Source organism: Zophobas morio, unplaced genomic scaffold (genome assembly GCF_036711695.1).
Source record: "Zophobas morio isolate AGI-343-1 ecotype UQ-CSIRO unplaced genomic scaffold, CSIRO_AGI_Zmor_V1 ptg000058l, whole genome shotgun sequence".
In the NCBI taxonomy this organism is placed as follows: domain Eukaryota; kingdom Metazoa; phylum Arthropoda; class Insecta; order Coleoptera; family Tenebrionidae; genus Zophobas; species Zophobas morio.
The window spans coordinates 3,611,740-3,632,308 of NW_026972163.1; the positions used below are offsets into that span (position 1 = coordinate 3,611,740).

At 35.7% G+C, this 20,569-nt stretch overlaps 3 protein-coding genes across 3 annotated transcripts in view; 1 reads left to right on the plus strand and 2 right to left on the minus strand.

Moving 5' to 3' along the window:
* Nucleotides 1–19,831, plus strand: part of LOC135143210 (myb/SANT-like DNA-binding domain-containing protein 3) — a 152,322-nt gene extending 132,491 nt beyond the window's left edge. Inside the window, exons 4-5 of the mRNA XM_064075088.1 lie at nt 18,681–19,265; nt 19,376–19,831. Of these exons, the coding sequence (XP_063931158.1) occupies nt 18,690–19,265; nt 19,376–19,831 (1,032 nt within the window). The 5' untranslated portion in view covers nt 18,681–18,689. The remainder of the gene's footprint in view (nt 1–18,680; nt 19,266–19,375) is intronic.
* Nucleotides 347–3,969, minus strand: LOC135143209 (zinc finger BED domain-containing protein 4-like). The gene is made up of 8 exons (XM_064075087.1): nt 3,936–3,969; nt 3,393–3,407; nt 3,136–3,270; nt 2,169–2,392; nt 1,963–2,115; nt 1,598–1,787; nt 426–1,543; nt 347–382 (listed from the first exon to the last, which is right to left on the minus strand). The coding sequence occupies exons 1-8, from the start codon at nt 3,967–3,969 to the stop codon at nt 347–349; spliced, it is 1,905 nt and encodes a 634-aa protein (XP_063931157.1).
* Nucleotides 9,642–11,173, minus strand: LOC135143278 (uncharacterized). The gene is made up of 2 exons (XM_064075147.1): nt 10,502–11,173; nt 9,642–10,443 (listed from the first exon to the last, which is right to left on the minus strand). Exons 1-2 carry the CDS (start codon nt 10,913–10,915, stop codon nt 9,646–9,648), a joined length of 1,212 nt encoding a protein of 403 aa, XP_063931217.1. The 5' UTR covers nt 10,916–11,173; the 3' UTR covers nt 9,642–9,645.
* Nucleotides 19,832–20,569: the final 738 nt, after the last annotated feature.

Consider the following 20,569-nt stretch of genomic DNA (forward strand, 5'->3'; position numbering starts at 1 on the left):
ATGCGCCGAACCTGAATAAAAATCGATTCTTGTATCGATATTGAATCGAGAAAAAACATATCGATCTTATAAAAAATCGGATCTGAAAATATCGATATGCAAAAAATCGGCATACTTTAATCAACAAAATAGGAGTATATTTTTAATTTTTTTATTTAACACAAATAAAAAAATATAACATTAAACTGAACATTTCATTATGCATAACATAAAATAAACAAAATCACATTTTTTGAAACAAAAACAAAACTAACTTATAAGTCCCAGTATTTGTCATCCAATGACTGCAAAAAAAGTAGTTTGGACAATTTGTCACCGCTTAGTTTGCTTCTATTCGGCGTTTTTATCAGCCCAGCCAGTGAGAACAGTCTTTCTGATGGTACTGATGTCGCAACAATTCAGAGAAACCTATGGGCAGTACTCACCAATCGTTTTGTTATGTTTGCGTAGTTTTCCCAAAATTGAAACGGGTCATTGTTAAAGGGCACAACAGGCTGAGTTAGGTAATATTTGAAGTTATTCTCCAATGATGACCTTGAACTGTGTGGAATCTCATTTTGCTGAATTAATTGTTCATGAAAGATCCAAATACTCGGTGACTCAGTATTCTTTATCTTTTGTGGTAAGTGTGTCTCCGTTTCATGACCATTATCTTCAAACAAGCATTTATTTATATCAGAAGTAGCTTGAGCACAAGCTGTGGGTTTGTCAAAATGAATTTTTTTAAAACGAGGATCTAAAATTGTCGATATTGCCAGCAGTTTCACTTCTTCAATTTTACTAAATCGCTTTTCCATTTCCTTAATAATGTTGTGTTTCAGTAAAATTCCTTCTGAAGTCATTGGTAATAAAGTATTCAGCTTTTTTAAAACACAGTTAACCATCGGAATTACTTTGCTACTGGTTACATATCCCTGACCTGATATTTCTTTGGTAACTTCTTCAAATGGTTGAAGCAATATAATCAGTTCTTTTAGAATATCTATTTCTTCAGCAGACACTATTCTAGGAGCTTTTCTATGTCTTAGCAGAACCGGTGCTACATAATCTTTGACATTAATAAACCTTTCTATCATATAATATATGGAATTCCAACGCGTAGGGACCGACTGAATTAATTTGAGAAACTTATCTGCAGGCTGCATCTTCTTAAAGTCGTCATTAGCTGTAACGCTTTGTTTAAAAAATGTAATTATTGATTTAACTGCTTCAATTATGTTTTTAAGCGGTTCTTCACCAAGAGATTTCGTGACTACTAGGTTGATCGTATGAGCAAAGCAAGGGAGATGTTTGTTCTTACCAAATAAGTCAGTAACTGCTTTAACAATGTTAGCACCATTATCCGTTACGACCGCCGACACCTTTGATAAATCAATTTTCCATTCATCACAAATTCTTATTAAATATTCTGTCAAGTTATATGCTGTATGACTGCACTGTAACTCAGTCACTCCAATGTGTATGGAATGTAAAGCATGATTCATATAAAAGTGCACAGTAACGCCTAAAAAACTGGTTGTGGTGAGCATTTCCGTCCACACGTCTGTGGTTATTGTTATACACGGAGCTTTTGACAACACATTTTCCTTTAAAATACCTGACAAAACATCGTATTTTTCATTTATTAGTGTGGTTATTGCCCTACGACCAGGAACTTTATAGAAGGGTACAGTAATGTTCATTAAATATTGAAAGCCAGCTTTTTCGGTAGTCATTAATGGATAGTTATCTTTAACTATCATATACACAATGGCGTTGGTAATTTTAGCTGCTTTTACACCCCCCATCTACAAATTTGCGTTTATATATATGTACATACTACAATTATAAAATATGAAACTAATATTTCATACCTGCGAATGATTTTATTTGAGAAAATTTCGCAGCTATTGTAGGCTGCTTATGCTTTGTCGATAACCATAAATCGGAACTAGTGTCACTTGAGCTTTCATTAAATTCTACAATGTTGCAACTAGTTAAATAACTGGAACCATCAGGTGTACCTCGTAACGTAATCGTGGATGCTGTCGACAATGACTTATTTGGAGTGCATGGATCAGTCAGTTTTAGTTTATCTACGTTTGTGTCATGTTCCACAGAACTGTTGTCTTCATCCTATAAAGATAGGCAAAGTTACATTTTTTAAATTGTAAAAACTGTAAAATTACCAGTTGCGGTTTCTTACGCTTTTCAGTCAATTCAGTCTCTAAGGTTTCGTTACTCTTAAGAATGTCAATGTCCGGATGTTTTCTCTTAAGATGGTTTATTAAATTGGTACTGTTTCCTGACGTTTTTACATGTTGAAAACATAGTTTGCACTGCCCTCCTATTTTACTTGATGGGCTTGATTTTGGTGATTTAACAAAATATTTCCATACGTTGCTGCTCATTACTAGAACGAATAAAATTTGCTTTAACCTAGCCTAATTAAAAGCCAATAAATATAAAATGACGTAAATACTGGACAACAGTTAAAACTACTTACTTCTTCACTTTCTTTGACCAAATTAAAATAACATCATTACGCAGAGCACCAAAATTTGTTACAGGAATTTAACTGCTTTTAACGTACGAAATGTGAAATTTTTTAGTATAATGCGTAGTGCGCTGTAGATTCAGTTTTTGTTGGTACTCTATCACTGTCTAACCGAAGAAAAACCAGTGAGAGAGAGAGACATATACAGATTACAGTCAGATACTTTGTGGCCTGTGCTTTCCTTTGTGTTCATTAAGCAAAGCCACCAAAACGCAAGCGCAAGGTTGTCAATTGCCAACCATTCAGCAGCACCGCGTCAACAATACCAACACCGTAACAACAACAAAACTAAAAAACTGTCAACTGGCACTGAGTATGGTAATTTTTCAATTTTTTGAAACGAAAATTCTCGATCTCGTCCTTCTAGAATCGATCTGTTTAAAAATCGTGGCATTAAAAATCGATTCAAAAAATCGGAGATCGCTCCTTGAAATATCGATCCCGTAAAGAATCGATTCGAATCGCACATCCCTAATACGATTCAGACTGGGTACCAAATGAAACGTATTACAAATATCGTTTATGAAGCGTGTCTTAATAGTTTCAAATATTGTTTACAAATGTTACGTTTAAGAGATTTTTTGTAATGTTTCATTTACGTCTCTTGCTTAGTGGGCAGTGACTGTGATTGTAACAAATCTGTGCACCCCCATAAACATTCACTTGGCAATTAATAGTAGTTCCATATCTAGGACGGGCCAGTAACGCCACTATTCCTTCATTGACTGGAGTTTCTGCAACAGGTTAAAATTGAGAAGATTTTCATTAATGCGATTTCCTTTTAAATCTTCAAGAATCTGTTGGATAAATCCGCTCTATGTCTCGCCAACAATAAACAAATAGAATCTAAACTTACCTTTGTGCAATACTGCTGTGAAAGATAAATCAACTTTACCGTCTTTGAAAGATAGAAATGGAGTACATTATATGCGTTCCAAATGTATCCAAATGCGAAATTTCGCAATATCGAGGATTCTTAGATCACCAACCACATGCGGTATGCTATCGTCAGCAATTTCTGAAACTAAAACCAAACATACATATTAAGATGTTATTAAATTTGTGAGGAGAACGAGCGTAATACTGGAAAATCGCTATAGCGGTGTTATATATATGGGGTAAAATAGGGATAGTTGCCTCAGTTAATCAAAATATCAGCTTTTATTTTGTGAATGTAAAAGAAGGAGAAAATGTTTTCTAGTAGTTTATATATTTTGATAATAATTAATAATACAACATTTTATTTTTAAAAATCTCTCAATGTAGGTTTCTGCTAGCATTCATCTTCTCCCACTGCCACGGTATACGTTCCTCCTCTGTTGTGAAATAATGTGCAAACTTGTCTCTCAATTAATAAAGGCAACGTGCTGCATTATTTGCCCTCAATCATCTCACAGACCGCAAAAGCTAAATTTCTCGTCTCCATTCCCCATCTTCACAAAATTATGTTTGACCATGCATGTTTTGACTATTGTGTCAACAGTTTCCATAGAAGAATTTATATTATTATATAAAATTCTCCATCGCACTGCTAAAACCCCAAATGTATTTTTAGTACAGCGTCAGGCACGTGATAGCCTGTTGTCAAAAATACCTTGTGTAATGGTAAAATTAGATCCAGGAAATGGTCTCATAATGCACGACTTCATGGGATGCTTCATCAGCCACGAAAACATCATTTGCATTAGTACGCTGAATATTTAAATTACCATTTTCTGATACAATACCAAAAGCTGAATCTTTAAAGATCGTACTATCATTACCAAAATTGACTACTCTATAGATGGTGCCGATTTTTGCAAGCACCCATTATGCCCATGATTAATGCAACCCTCAAAAAATTTTATTAACTAGCAGTAATTAAAATGGTGGATGGTTTACCTTAGTTGCAAGATAAATTTCATCTGGGGCTTTAGCAATAAATTGAGTTATGTTATCTACAGCAAAGGTTTTGGCTTTTTTTGCATAATAACTATCACTTTTTCGTTTAAGAAAGGCTCGAAGCTTTGGATAACTTTCTGTGCTGACATTGTGGTTTAATTTAATGTACTTCTCAACATGGAATACCGTGACCACAGGGAAGACGATTTGTATTTGTCTGCCAGTTTTCCGAAATAAGCTAGTAAAACATTTTTCAATAAAGATTGTATAGTACTGTTTTTTCTCCAGTCCATAAACTGTTTGTGGACAAACTCATATTTCGATTTTGATTTTGGTGGCATAAACTTTTTGTGCAGGCTTCTGCGGCCTGCAACACCTCTGGCGGTGTCCATACCTCCACCATTTCGTCATCGCTCTCCATTTTTGAACAAATTCACCCAAAATTAAATTAAATACTTAATAGGACAAAATTCTATTTTGCTTTTTGATATAGTGTTATTGTTTTGTTTATTGTCATAGTTGTGGCATTTGAGATGCGACTGCGATTTAGGTGACAAAGTGAATAATGAAAAAGCCCTCACGTGATTGGTGGCATTACATGTGAATAATAATGGTAAGTTGCTCTGATTGGCTGGATGACCGTGAATAATGGAAGCTGTGGATAACGAGTATTGTTATTTAAGAGGAAATGCACCGCTACTGGGCATATTATTTGATAGTCGTAGAAAAACATAATTATTCAATCGTATTAGCAAGTACACTAGTGGGATTTCTGCTATTGAATATTTTTTATCATGCTCTCAATATCAGCACTAAGAGAAGTCGACCCAATTCGTAAGGTGTGTTCTAAATATTGGTCCGTGTAGGAAAATGGTAAGTATTTTCTGCACGTAATTGAGTTTCCCATAGTTGAAGTTTAGTTTGGAACGACTTGATGTGTGCAAACATCTCGTGCATAAATTTTGCCCTTTTTTATAAATTCACATTAAGGTCATCTAAGTACTCGGAAACGTCAACTAAAAATGCAAGTTCGGAGAGCCATACCTCGTCCGTTAACTGGCGAATTGACTTCCGTTTCATTTCCATGAAAATTTGGATTTCACTTTTCAAATTATAGAAGGGCTATAACATCTTCCCTCTACCCAGCCGGCGTATACTTCGGTATAATAAAGAACGTCACCATATTCTGACTCGAGATCTTCCAAAAAAAACCTCTTTCTTGGGTTCCTTCTATATTTTAAGAAAATGTAACTACTTAGGCAAATTGTTGCCAAACACGTTAACAAGTTCGTGTTCATGTTGATGATGACAGATGACGTTTTGTTGATAGGTATACTCAGGATCACGAAGCAATGCGTACACGTCATGGACTCAAAATGACGTCATGCGTCTACCACGTTTATCACACAAATGAATCGGTTTGAACTGTCAACAAACATGTCGGCTTGTTATTGTTTTGGTTTGTTCTATTTATGATTATAGCATGAGAAGAACGTTAGTGTGAAGCAACAGTTAAGAAATAAGCTACACGTGCAGTGTTTGAGCACACAAGGGCATGCAGTACGCTGCATAGGTACTGTAAATTACAAACACAGGCACAGGAAAGATCATGACTGTAACCCCTTTCACGTGTTCCTAGTCACTGAAGCCCGCCACTCACGTTCCAACGCCGCAGTTGTGTTGGATATGACGAAATTGAAGTGTTTTTGAACGTCTGTATGCGATCAAGCAAATCAGTTGGATGTGGACGGTTGGTAAACAAGTCTGTCTGCAGCAGTACAATCGTGTTCTATTGGATGGCAATTTGATCTTGTGTGGACAGTGTACGTTATACAAACCGTGAAAGCAGGTATAAAAGTTCACTTTCTTCGGACATGTTGCCACCACGTTCGCAAATTTTTAACTGCAAGGTCGTAACGTGTGTTTACTGCTGCTTTTCAGCAGAATAGTACAGCAGTTGTATCCAGTACAATCCTACTGCGGCGTTGGAACGTGAATGACCAGCTTTAGGAACGTTCATTATTTCACACATTATTCACATCTACAGAATAAGTTACTTTATATACAACCGTGGGATATATCTTATAAATCGCACTCACTGGGACAACGTAATGTTTGAGATTATCGCACGCGTGCGATAATTTTTAGATAACCGCACGCGTGCGATAATATGTCAAATCGGACACACATCCATGAATACAAAAGAATCAAAGAGACCTGCTATTTATTATTGTTATATATATACATTGATAATACAACTCTTACAGTGAAACAAATTAATGTCATCAGATTCAGTTGATAATTGTGGGGTCGTTGACGACGAACTAATGTAGGAAGTGTTTTCATTGCACCATTTTGCATATCGTTCAAACGCCAGCTGATATTTTTCGCGTGATTTCTGAGGAACAAGACCAGAAATAACATCCAAAGCAACTAAAGGCAGATCTTCTGAAGCACTCATTCTGATGATTTAGTAACAAAATATTCAAAACCAAAATTTGTTTACTGTTTACACTGTTGCTAAGTACGTTGCCATCATTTTGAACAATGAGATGCAGCTGCTTCTTTTAATTAATATTCACAACATTTTGATCGAGAGTTGTTAGTCCATGATTGAAAGCAGCAAAAATGTTTTATTTATAAAAAATTCAACAGTTGTACATAAAATTTTGTACACAATTCGTGGGATACACTACTATCGCACTTACATGGTTACGCAAAACTCGGGCTGACGCCCTCGTTTGCGCAATTTCCATGTGCGTGCGATAATAATGTGTGTATCCCACTTATTGCGTAAATAACTATTATTGACATGGAATAGATACAAAAGTAAAGTATAAATAATAATAAGTAGGTGTCTTCGTCTGACCAGTGATCTGTATATTTGGCCAGTGAAGTGATAGTGTGATTATAAAAGACATCAGCAGAACATGCCGTTAGTGCAATCAATTAGGATGGTAATGGAAAATAACCTACATATTACAGTGGCTGAATGCCCTCTGCAGTATTATCATCTTCACTGTCATAATCACTAAAACTATAATCTGAATCTTCGTTAATGTCGATTATGAGCGGCGCAATCTCTTCACGGTCAAATAATAATTCCCGTTCCCACCACTCCTGTATTATTTTATTCGTATGGTCAACAGTATTTTTCCACATTGTGGGCGTGACATGTGCTAACGCTTCTTTCCACATTGCCACTGCATTTTTCTGACCATAACCCTCACGCCCAATGTGTTTGGAATAATAACTTTTAGCAATTCCCCAAATATTTTCAATAGGGTTAAACACACAATGATATGGCGGCAATCGTAATACTCTATGGCCATACTGGTGGGCCAATTCATCGGCAACATACGTTTTTGGAGGTTTGTTTCTGAAAAACATAACATTTTAAATGAAACTATAGAGAATAGTATATGCATTACTGTGCAACCAAATGAAGAAGTTCCGTTTTTAACAGCTGTGGATCTGAACTTATGTCATGTTGTTCAAGCCATTCACGAATTTCTGCTTTTTTCCATGAACCATTGGGACATTTGTTTGCAAGGGTACTGTGGTAGCTAGCATTGTCCATAATAATCAGTGATGGTTCCTCGAGCTTCATAAGCAATTGATTTTCAAACCACTTGAGAAAATTCTGTTGATTCATTTCGCCATGATAGTCTGGATTTTTGGTATTAGAAGAAAATACCAGCGCTGCTTCATCAATAAATCCATTGCTTGTACCTGCATGTAATACAATATACCTAAAATATAATGAGACAAATAAATAACTAACATGAAACTGACACATTACTACCTTTTCCCTTCTATTTTGAACGTCCTGATACTTTTGACACTATCATCTTGCCATGACCTAACTACCGAACCATTTTCAAATATCCATGTTTCATCAAGATATACACATTGCAAAGGATTTGGGTTCTGCTGATTGTGCACGTATTCACGTAAGAATTTGGTTCTTGCATGAACAACATGTTGTAATTCCATAAGACGCTTCCGTACATTTGTTGGAGAATAACGAAACCCAATAGAATGTAAAATTCTTCCCAATGAGCTCACAGAACCCTCAAATATATGTTTCTCCTTCAAGCAGTCAAGTAATGATGATCGTGTAACATGTATTTCTGTAAAATAATCGTTAGTATCTATAAGGCGTGCGCATCAAATTCATACTTTTTTCGACCATTCCATATAAACATTCTCGAATAGCACACTGCTCCGAAGTGCTAATATCACACACCGGCTTTTTTCGGGGTCTCTTTTTCTTGGGAGAATGTACACCTTCTCCGATTTTTATTTGCTGTACCACGGAGTTCACTGTTCTCACACATACACCGAGAGCAGCAGCAACCCTCTGCACAATGTAACTGCATTTGTAACTATAATAAAATACACCTACTTACGTCTTGAACAGCTGTTAGTGGTAAAAGAGGTCCCCCGTTATGGCGTTCTTTAGCAAAATAGTCCACTAAATTAGCGACCATTTGCTTTGCATCTTTGTGCAAGGGCTTCGGCATGATGGAATGTTTACGTTCAAGCAAGCGACACGTACCACGGTACACGGCAGTTAAGTTGGAGTTCTGAGAAGAACTGTTTTAGTTCTGAAAAGAACTGATACGATTACACAAGCAGAAAAATAGCAAAACGCGAAAAATCAAACAATAACACAACTTAAACTGACACCAATGACACTTGTGAAATCGATAAAACTTTAGCATATGTTTCGCTATCAGTCGTACCAATATAATTTCCCGCAAATTGATCGATTTTAATCTGTCTTGCCACGTATTGCCGCGCGTATTTTTGATTTAGTGTTGGTAACGGATCTACGTCATCCATGACGTGTACGCATTGCTTCGTGATCCTGAGTTTAACAAATTTCTTTTTGCAATTTTGAATCACTCAGCCATTCCACGGTTACGGACGGGACACTTCGTACGACTCTTTAATAATAGCTATTTATGGTATAAGTGAAACGTCACACTTAGTGACTGCAGTATGAAATAATAGTATATTATTTGACAAGCGCATAATGTAGCATGTTATTCACGAGGATGAAAATTACACACGAGCCGCAGGCGAGTGTGTAAATCATCCGTGTGAATAATAGCCATTATGCGCTAGTTAAATACGACGTTTTATCTACGACTCTAAACAAATTATACACGTTTCACAAATAATAATTTATTTCAGAAACAATAAACAAAACAAATAAGTAATTAATTATTATTATTACTTGTCTTAGCAAGAAAATTAAATGTAAAATGGCCACTGCAGTTTGAAATCTGTATTGGCTTGCCTTTCATGTCAACACTGACATTACTACTGAGGGAATGGGAATTTTTAACAAAATTACTAGTTTCTCTTAAACCACAATTAGTTTCACTTGATGTACATGGGGGAGATGGATTCATCACAACATTATCGCAGTTTACAGCAGCATACTCCTCTATGTTTTCACAGTTTTCTGCCATTACAGGAGCTCGAATTGATGTACATGGTGTTGACGAGGGATTCACCTGTTTAAAAATTTTCTTTGATGTTTCTAGTTTGTATTTCACACTGTTATCTATGTAGCCCTCTGCCACGGAGGAGCTTTTCCATCCTCCGTGGCGTTTTAAATCGGTTATGTCCCCTCCACCATCCACCAATAAAGTAGCCGAGGATCTACGAAAAGAGTGTCCAGTAAATAATTCTGGATTTGGGAGCCCCAAATATGCTGCAACTTCTTTCGGCATACCACCAAATTTATTGATACCTATTCTCTGCATAGTACATTTACCATTCTGGTAATTAAGGAAAAACACATCTGATTGCACTTCAGCTGGACGTAAATCAAGATACTTTTTGCATATTAAATAGTAATCTTCAGTTACTGTGAAAGATCTTCTAATCTTTGTTTTAGTGTTGGGCAGTGTTACCAAAAAAGCTGAATTCAAATCTTTGATGTCTTGAATTCGCATTGAATGCAGTTCTTGAGTCCTACATGCACCCATTATGCCCATTATCAAAGCCACCTTTAAAAAAATATTAAATGAGAACCTACAACATAATTTTGAAACAATAATTTCTTACCTTCGTTGCTAGATATTTTACATCAGGGGCTTCAGTGATGAATTTAGTTATTTGTTGAGGACTAAGCGTTTTCGCTTTCTTTGGCTGGTAATTTTCTCCTTGACGCTTTAAGAATGCTCTTAATTTATGGTACTGTTCTATATTAATGTTATGATTGATGTTGAGAGTACTTCGTAGCATGGAGTAATAAGTCCACAGCGTAGAAATTTTGTATTTACTTGATAAGTCTGCAAAGTATGCTAATATCACCCGTTCGGAAAATGAGGTAATCTTCTTTTCTTGTTTCCACTTCATGAATTGATTGTACGCTATTTTGTACAATTTTTGAGATTTCTCTGGTAACAGGTTAACAGCACCAGCTGCTTCTGCCACTTCGGGAGGTGTGCCAGGAAGATTTTCAGTGTTTTCATCCATTATAACTGATGATAACCTCTTATAAAAACACTCGTCGGTAATAAATTTTCGCAAGAAATCAAAATTCAAAACAATACGCACAATGGCGGCTAAGCGTCCGTAGTAGCAGGTGGCAACGTAAACAACGTCAGAGCCATCTACAATCTACAATCGCGAAATACGAATTCCGTTTAGATTGTAAATTTAAATTTTAAATCCTACACAGAATAATAACTGTTAAATATATAACACGTAAAAAACGAATATATACATAGTTTTGACGTTTATATTTTTCTAGAAAAAAAGGAACAGTATTTTAGGACATTTTGAAATAAATCCATTATTCACTAGTGTTTAATATTCATTAAACACTAGTGATTAATATGGGGTATTATGTATCTATAGTTACGTACATAATGCGTCTATTATTAAAGAGTCGTAGATAAAAATGTTTATGCTACTTAATGTGTTGGGAACGAAATTTTATATTTGTAGAAAATGTAATTGTGTCGGTATCATTATGCCAAAAGACACCTAATGTCTTTGTGGGTTGCTGTTTATCCGGAGGGTAGAATAATATTCTACCGTCCCCGTGTTTATCCAAGGACAGGTTACTTTGCATTTTTACCTGAAGATTATTCACTAACCTGGAGCAGTTGGAATTTATTTTGTGAAGTTGAAAACCACCCGATTTTAAAATGGAATTTACGTCAGTTAATAACTGTGCGGCTTGTTCGATGGTATCAGCCCCGGTAATAATAAGATCGACTTAAAAATCGTTATAAATTACGAGTACATTGGAGGCTCCGGGATATTGAAATTTTGAATGATTGGAGAGTTCTATTAAACATCTTGTGGCAAGAAAAGACGACCTAGCAAACCCATAATTAACGGTATTTAATTGATACACTTTGACCGGTTCATTAGTATTGTGACGCCAAATATATATTTGTTGGTCATCCTCATCAATCATCATGTAACAATATTTGGCGGCACATTTTTTGCACGTCGGCTGTAATTCCTATTTTATGAGTTCTAAAGCGTAACAGAACTCTGAAAAGGTCCTGCTGCAAGTTGGGGACCTGTTAAGTGTCATTTATTGACTTATTGTTGTTGGTTTTTAAAGACGTGTTGAAAACTACTCGCAGTTTAGTCGTGGGAGAAAATTCGTAATAAATTGGTGATGGCTTTAAAAATAACCTGAATTGTCTGTTTTTGAAATTTCTGACATGTGTTGAAGAAACAAATACGTATCCATAAATTCCGAGTATTCTTTGAACAATTGAGGGTCTTTGTGTATCCGCCTTTCCAAGTAGCAAAACAGTTTTAAAGTGTCGGTGCCTTTGATCTTTGCTGCTCAATTTTGGTGACCTTCAGCTATTTTGTTGGGGTATTTTGACACGGAAATTTTAAATGTTGGTTTTTATCAAAGGTTGAATGTTCATATAAATAATAATTTGCCTGTCATTTATGTCGGGAAAATTGGTTCCACGTATATTTGTCGCATAGTCAATTGATCCCAAAGTATTTATTTTTCATAAAATTAAATTTTTTATACAGGTGTTTCAGAATGATTTTCATCTAGTCGCTTATGGATTTTCCATGCAAATTAAAAAATGTCTCTTTCCAAAATAATTATTGGAAGAAATTACAATCGTTGGTTGCGTAACTACAAAATACCCTCGAAAAGTGATTGATAATTATGTAGGTCTGGTATCGAGGAAAACTTGATCACTGGAAGGATAAAGTTGACTCAGTCTCTATTTAATTTTTCTGTTTGTTGTTTAGATTTCTTCTCTGCAGTTGGCCATTTTCCGTTTGACAAAATTGGCAATCTCATATTGTGCATGTCACAAGTAGACACAAGACAACGGTTTTACGTTATTGAACCTTCGCACCTTTAACGTTTCCATAAAAGTTAATTAAAAAAAATGCAAAGAAATACAATTTATTTTACACCAAGTGTTCGAAATTACCACCATTCTGCTGTAGGTTTCAAACAAATAGTTTTAAATAATGGGTTTTAAACTGTTAAAAACAAAACGTGAAATAAAACATTCGTTGTTCTAGAATTGTTTAAAACATGTTTAGAATATGCTTTAAGTTTTAAAAGAATCAAAAACATGTACATTTTGCTAATTTAATGCTTTGAAAATATTTACAAGTTTGGAAGCTTTTTCTACCACCCCCAAGCGGTTTTTAATTTTTTAATAAACCATTCCAAACGTGGAGAAAATTTGCTCAATGCCAGCAGAAGAAGCTATAGCTGTATGTAACTGGTTGGTTAAGTCTATTGTTTCTTCGTTTACTCTACCTTTTAATGCACTCCACCAAGCAACCGGTTTAACATTTTCTTTGGTTTGATGTGAAAACAAATATGCTCCGAAAGGTGACATTTTTGCCTCATTAATTACATCTGACATACAGTTGGGATGGTACTTACCGACATACTGTAGGGCTTTATTTCTTTGTTCTTCAGTCAATCTTTAGCCCATAAATCGCTGATCGAGTAAATTATAAAAAGTGTACTGCGAACAGAGCCAAATCAAATCTTCCCTCTAGGTGTCTGACCTCTTCAAGACTGCAATTTTCTTCCAGTTCAGACTTGAGGATGATCCAAACTTCGGTGGCTTCGCTAATAGTACAGTCATTTTTTTGAACCTTGTGTAATGCTATAGCAATTTGTTTTAATTTATAAGTATTCTTCGCAGTCATCAACAGTCATTTTAACCATTTCGTCGCAGCGACAAGCTCTCGCAATTCCGATGATTAAAACAACTTTCATGGCTAAATATTTGAAATCATCAGCTTATCTCAAGAAACTGTCGAATTCCTGTACTTTTTGGCACTGTATCCCTCGCCTTGTTTTTTTAGATAGGCTCGAAGTTTTTGAAATTTATTGATGTCAACACTATTTTTAATATTCAGTAATAACTTCTAGAAAACTTTCTTCCACCATTTTGTGGATTTTCTATCTAAATCATACGTTCCAACCAGTTGATCAGAAAGATCAACACCTCCCATGTGTTCATTATAAAAACAAATTGCTTCAGGACATTGGATTTGAACATAATTTCTATCCTTTTGTTTTCTATTTACGTACCTAAACGGTGTTTGCATCATGGCAGTTGCTCACTAGTAACACTTCTTTTGTATCCTTCCATTTAGCTGCTACTACACCTGTTGTGCTGCACTTAAATTCAACATCACCCCTATTCTTTAGCTTAGTGGTCATAATTGGTAAATTCTTTCGATTGGACATACAAGTTCCTACAGCAGCAAGTGAAATGCTTTTCATAAGATTCACGGAGGTAACAAACCGATCAAAACATAAGGCAACGTCAGTTTTTCGATAGAAAAACATAAGTCAACCTCTGAACTACTCTTTCGCCTAATGTGCCCTCTTGCTGTTCAGTTTCCTTGCTTGAATATATATTGAAGTCGTAAACATATCCTGTTAGTGAATCACTTCGTTGCCAATTTTAATTCGTTTTTTGATAGGCTTGAGCGGCATAGGGGAAAGTCCCCTCATTCGGACCTAGTGGGACATTTTTTCAATTAAAACCAAAATGTAATACGATATTAACTTATCTAGTGTTGAGCCATTAACTTTGACATGTTTTCAATGTTTGGTAATTTTTTTAGAATTTTTTGAAACATCCAAATTGGTTAAAAAAAATAATTTTTGAAGGTCTGCAAGTGGTCCAAAATAGGAGACTGGGTTCCTAAATTGGACCACTATATTCTTGGATTGGACCTTCTTGGTAAAAATGCATGAAATGAACATAATTTTATTTAAAATGTGAAAAAAAAACAATATTAAATTTTAAAAAATAATAACAGTACGGCTCAGATAGCCCCTAGCGCGGCGCAGCGATAATGCTCATGAAGCAACGCTGTCCGCAGTCACTTTGTGGATGGGTGGCCAAGATCGCCATTCCTATCTGAGCGGCTCGGTGCGTCTCCCCCCTCGACACCCAGTAGGTAAAAGAGGGTAACAGATTATATATATATAACAAAAATAAACGTTTTAGAACTACATGTAAACTGAACAATACTGTTATAATTAGGTACAATAATCACATAAATAACGCTTTGTGCGCGATTCAGCTCCTGAACATGTTTCGTGAACCCATTTTTTGCATCCATTGCACTGAATCATGTCTTCCAGCGTTGTTTCCTCGCAGAGGAAGCAGTACCATTCTTGCACATTGGCCTCTATAATAACGTCTTGTTTTGCATTTGGTATTTTGTCCTTACGCAAACCAGATGGACCTGCTTTGGGTTCTTAAGTTCATCAACAAATTTGCTCTTAGTCTTCTGTTTTTTCTTTTGTTCCAACTGTTCCTTGTAAGGTGTCGCTGTTAATATTATAGTTTTTTGCGTCTTTCTTTTTCTTTTTGTTGTTTGCTTAATTATCTTGGGCATAGGTGAAATTTCTAGAGGTGTATAATATAGAGGTGATTAGAGTGCTCATCAATCGTGAAATCTCGACTAACTATAGTTTCCCTTACATTTTCGGTACCCCCAATTTCAGCGATGGGCGTTACATTTCTTATAATCCTATCATTTTCATTTTCGCTTTCGTTTAATATATATATATCTGCTGCTGCAAAATCAACATCACTAAAAACGTGTCGGTTAACAGGCCAAATGCCTGAACCTTTAAATCCACCAATAGCGTTGGCAACGGTGGCGACTTCGCAGTACGCTTCTCCAAGTAATGTTGTTATTTGAAATTGAGTAATGACACATTCCGGATTGCTTCGCAACCATGTTTCCTGATTTATAACATATCTTTTTTCGAGTGGCGAAAAAAACCCGACATCAATAGGCTGCATCTTGTGGGTGACATGAGCAGGCAATTGCAATAGAATAATCCCATGGTCTCTTGCTAATTCTAATGCATCCAAATTTTTTGTATGGATTGTGTGGCCGTCTAATAGCAATAATACTTTTTGGTCTTTTGTAGGTTTGATTGTTTTAACAAAATGTTGCAGATATTTGGTAAATAAATTAGAATTTATATATCCGCTTTCCGATACTTCAATAAGACTTTCAGGCGGTGCGCCATTTTTTAGAGATTCATGCATTCTCATTCTTTTAAATATGAACATTGGTGGGACATAAACTCCCGTACCATTGAAACAACAAACAATTGTTGTATTGACTCCTCTTTCGCTGCTTGAGATTACTCCAACTTGTTTTTTTCCTTTTCTTGCTAAAATATTCTGTGGTTTTTTCTGAACGGTTGAAAAACCTGATTCATCCAAGTTGTATATTCTAGCGGCGTCAAACTGATTTTCATCTACAATACGTTCATATATGTTAAAAAAGTCTGTAACATTTTCCCTGTTGAAACCCTTCGCCCGAGCCATGGATGTTTTTTCTGGTAATCGAAGTGATAGTCCGGGATGTCTTCTAATGAAATTGTAATACCATTTTTTTCCAGCACGTTGTTGAGTATTGTTAAATCTGTGGTATATTTTGTTTTTCTCCACCAATTGATATGCAAGGTTCATCACATCTCGTCTGGTGATTCCAAAAAAGCAAGCTTCTAACCTAAGGACGTGTTCCACTAAATCAGCTTCTAATTCGGCAGGCAACGTTGTAATCACCCCGGCGCGTTTCGTACTGCCCTTAATGTGTTTGTTACTATCTGACAAACGTCTTTTAAATGTGGCTTTTGGCACATTAAATTGCCGACAACATTCGTTCAACCCTAGTTGATTTTTACGAAAAGCAGTTAGTGCATTATCCATGTCCTCTTCGCTCCATTTATAATACTTCTTTTTTGCTTGTTTTTCCGCATCCATCTAGTATAAAATCATAGTTAATAGATTATAACAAGAAAATTTATTATTGGGCATTGTAATACGAAATTCTAAAATTACGCGCCTAGATACTGTGACGTGATTGGTCAAATCGGGAGTTCCTTCAATTAGACCGGTCCAAATAAGGAGAATCTAAGGTGGTCCAATTTACGCGCTGGTACAAAATTTACTATTTTCTTGTATTAAAACGCTATAACGAAATAAAACATATTTATTTCTAGGTTAGGTTCTTAATTTTATTACGCTTTGACCAATGTAGTCTTTGTGCACTGTATTTATGAAATAATTTAGGCTATATATCCTTACAAAACCATGCGAAAAGTTGTATCACAATGGTGGCAAAATTTCTTTGCAATTTAACAAGCAGACACTTCCCGCTACAGAATGGAATTTTGCACAACACTGCTTTGGCGCCAAATACTTTCGAATAATATGCACTAGATGTCGGCAACTATTCTAGATTTAAAAAAAAAATAGGGTGGTTCAATTGAGGCACTGGTCCAATAAGGGGGACTTTCCCCTATATTGTTTTAGTGCTGATCGCCCCTTGAATTTCACCATTGACTCGTCAATTGATTGAAAAGTAGCTTCGGTTCTGGCTTTCTTGTAGCAAGTTTTCAGGCATCCAACAATTTTTTCTGTGTAATATGTCTTAGAAGCATTTCTAGGTTTCTCGAGATGATTGAATAGGTACATGCCGAATAACTGGTTTAAATAGCGTAAAGTTTTATGCTTTCTAAAAAATGGATACCGTTAACTTGGTCATTGCTACTGAAAACTAAAAGTATCGGCAACAATGTTTATACTTCTGGCATCTTTTTAACCTTTAATTTAATAAAACATAACCTAATGAAAAAAGTTCAGGGAATTTGTATTCTTCTGCATCCAATACCAACAAACTCACTAGATTTTCATGGCCAACCTTACTATATAAAGATCGTGAACGGATAATAGATAATAATAGTTGAAAACGGAACTCGGACAAGTAAAAAATCTCTAAAAAACGAAGAGATATCCTATGCACCGGTCATGTACCTACTGATGAACAGCTGTTTGATGAAATAGAGGACAGATAACGTCGTGTGTGCAACTTAATAATAAATAATCTGCAGGAATCAACAGAAAATAATGAAACAGCCAACAATACGGATGACCTTACGAAGGCGATGGAAATAATATCAACCACCGGTGTGGCTAATATTCAAATAATTAAATTGTTCCGTCTTGGAAAATTATCATTCTGATTATGCCTCGTAGTTCATTGATAATGTAGCCCTCTACAGGAAAAATAGTTACATTTCGGTAAAATTCTTTTGTTTCGAAGCATAGGATATTTGCGAGTAAATAACAATCTATTGCTGAACCACCTATGTATACATCTGTGTCTCCCGGATTGAGAGCGATGGGTTTTAAATTTTTCGGATATATGGTAGCATTGCCAATCAAAAATTGTTTATCATTTTTAAACTTTTTACTAAATGTGTAGTCATCTTCATCGTTCAGACTTAGAATTATTCGAGAACGCATAGTTTTTTTTCCAACTGCTGGAACTGAAATATATTTCACGATTTTTGCAAAGTACTTGCGCAGATCCTATTATTAGTATCTTTGATATACATACCACATTTATCATCAGACGAAGAAGAACGTTGCTTCTTTATTCTTGGGGTTGACGTTGCTGTAGGCGTGGATAATTTTAATGTTGTGGTGTGAGAGATCAGAAAATAGAATCGGTTTTTTACTTTATCTGAACCGGTAGCGAGTGTAGGAATTAAAGCAGAATTTTGTGGTAAATTACATGCAGTAGCTATAGAGTTCTCAGCTAGAATAGGTAAGGTCTTTATTTTGTTTATATCACAGTGTTTGCGGACAACGTTTCTTATCATTTTCGTTTCGTTTCGATAACTTTTTCCAACACAACAAGAAAGGTTTTTTTTTTTCGTTCATTTCAGATCTTTAAGATGGACAACGATAGTAATAGTGGAGTCGTGAAAAAAGCAACAAAATCTCGATCGCCGAATTTCACAAGAAATGAAAAAAATCTTTTGTTAAATTTAGTGCTAGTTTATAAAAAAATCATCGAATGTAAAAAATCGGATGCCGTCACATGGCGCGAAAAGGAACGTTGTTGGAAATCCATTACGGTCCTATTTAATAAGCGATCAACTGCTGGAGTCTACAGGAAGCAGCAGTCATTAAAAAATTGCTATGAAAATACTAAAAAAAATGTACGTCTGGTAGTTTCTGATGAAAAAGTGTCCACCAAGCGCACAGGAGGAGGGAAAGGCAAAATGCTTGTAAACGATCCTACGTTCGACCTCGCTTTGGCCGCCATGAATCCAAAAACTGTACATGGTCTTGCACAGGATTTTGATTCAGATAGTCAAACTTTAATAAAACAAGAGGCATCGGAAGATCTTGCAACACCTGGTATTTCCATTAATAACCTGCAACCCTTTTTCCCTTTACCAGGTCATGACAGCGATAGTGATGATAGTAAGCCAGTTGATGAAGGAGAAACACATCAGGATGTTGAGGTAAATAATGAGTTTAACTCATCTGAGTATACTGGAGGCCTTGTAAAACTATTGAATTTGCGCCATATGATATGTAGATTATACAACCTAATAATGTTGATATGTTGTAGCATGTTGCTGATAATAATAATATGAAATGGGGTGATTTTAAAGTTGGCAACCTGAAAAAACCAATAAATCGAAAACTGGTGCCTTTGTCAACAGCTGGACAAGCCACACCACCCCAAAATTCTGTTACACTTCCTGATGAAAATAGAGCGAAACCGACAGAAACATTGTCGTGGACTGCAAGACCAGCAGGCAGCAACTTGTCTTCATCAGATTTGGCCAAAAAATATGACCAGTTAGCAGAACTGAAAATTAAGCTGACTACTTATCAATTGGAGGCTTTAAAAAATGAGCACACAGTCACAGAGGAAAGGAAAGAAGAATTGTTTGCATTAAAAAAAAAATCGTTAGAGTTGGATATAGATATAAAGAGGGCACTGTTACAAAAAATTGACGATTCTTCGGCGTCAGACCTTCTATTATGTCTATTACAAGGAAAAGGAAATTCAATTCAGTGATATCTGATTATTTTTATCTAATGTAATAAATTTTCTTATATGGTATTATAAAATATTCTTAAGAAATTATAATCTTCCAATTAAACTTCGTCTCATTTGAGGACCTAAAAATTGTCTTTCGTTTGCGTGAGGCACCTGCGGTATTTCTCCTTCTCGAATCAATTGTTGCAATACGTGTTCATTTATTTCTCCTGGCAAAGGGGGTTCAGCTTCTCTCTCCTCTTTTTCGTGCAATCTTGTGCAACACTCCTGTAGCAATAATGACGCTGAGAGTATTTGTTAGCTTTAGCCTTCCATATGCTAACACAGGGAACCTTCTCTTCCAAATACCAAAAAGTTTCTCCACCACACCTCTTGTTCGTATGTGAGATTCATTTTAAAGCTGTTCTCTTTCAGTTCTTGGATTTTGAAGAGGTGTTAATAAATATTCCCGTAGAGGATATGCGCTATCACCTGTAATGTATTCACGATTTCAGGAAGTATGAGTACAAGTTTATAATATAAGCTTGTCATCAACTAAAAAAATATGAATTCCTTATTAATTACCAAGGAGAAATGAATCTGGGGACATATTCTCATCTAGTGCATGTAAATATGCGAATGCGTATCATAATGCAATGCGAATACAACATCAAACTTCCTATTTTTGTGCATTCGCATGTATTGTTACGAAGTGCATTTGCAGCGAGCGGTCTATGACGAGTGAATATTTCTTTCGCATACGCATATTATTACGTA

Excerpts from the sequence above, each read along its gene's own strand:
- LOC135143209 (XM_064075087.1), bottom strand. The coding sequence starts at position 3,969 with ATGGGGAATGGAGACGAGAAATTTAGCTTTTGCG. Across the intron at positions 2,393-3,135 it reads CTGCCCACTAAGCAAGAGAC|TAATGAGCAGCAACGTATGG; the intron begins GTAAATGAAACA and ends TATTCGTTCTAG. Across the intron at positions 2,116-2,168 it reads AGCGTAAGAAACCGCAACTG|GATGAAGACAACAGTTCTGT; the intron begins GTAATTTTACAG and ends CTATCTTTATAG.
- LOC135143278 (XM_064075147.1), bottom strand. The coding sequence starts at position 10,915 with ATGGATGAAAACACTGAAAATCTTCCTGGCACACCTCCCGAAGTGGCA. Across the intron at positions 10,444-10,501 it reads TAAAATATCTAGCAACGAAG|GTGGCTTTGATAATGGGCAT; the intron begins GTAAGAAATTAT and ends ATTTTTTTAAAG.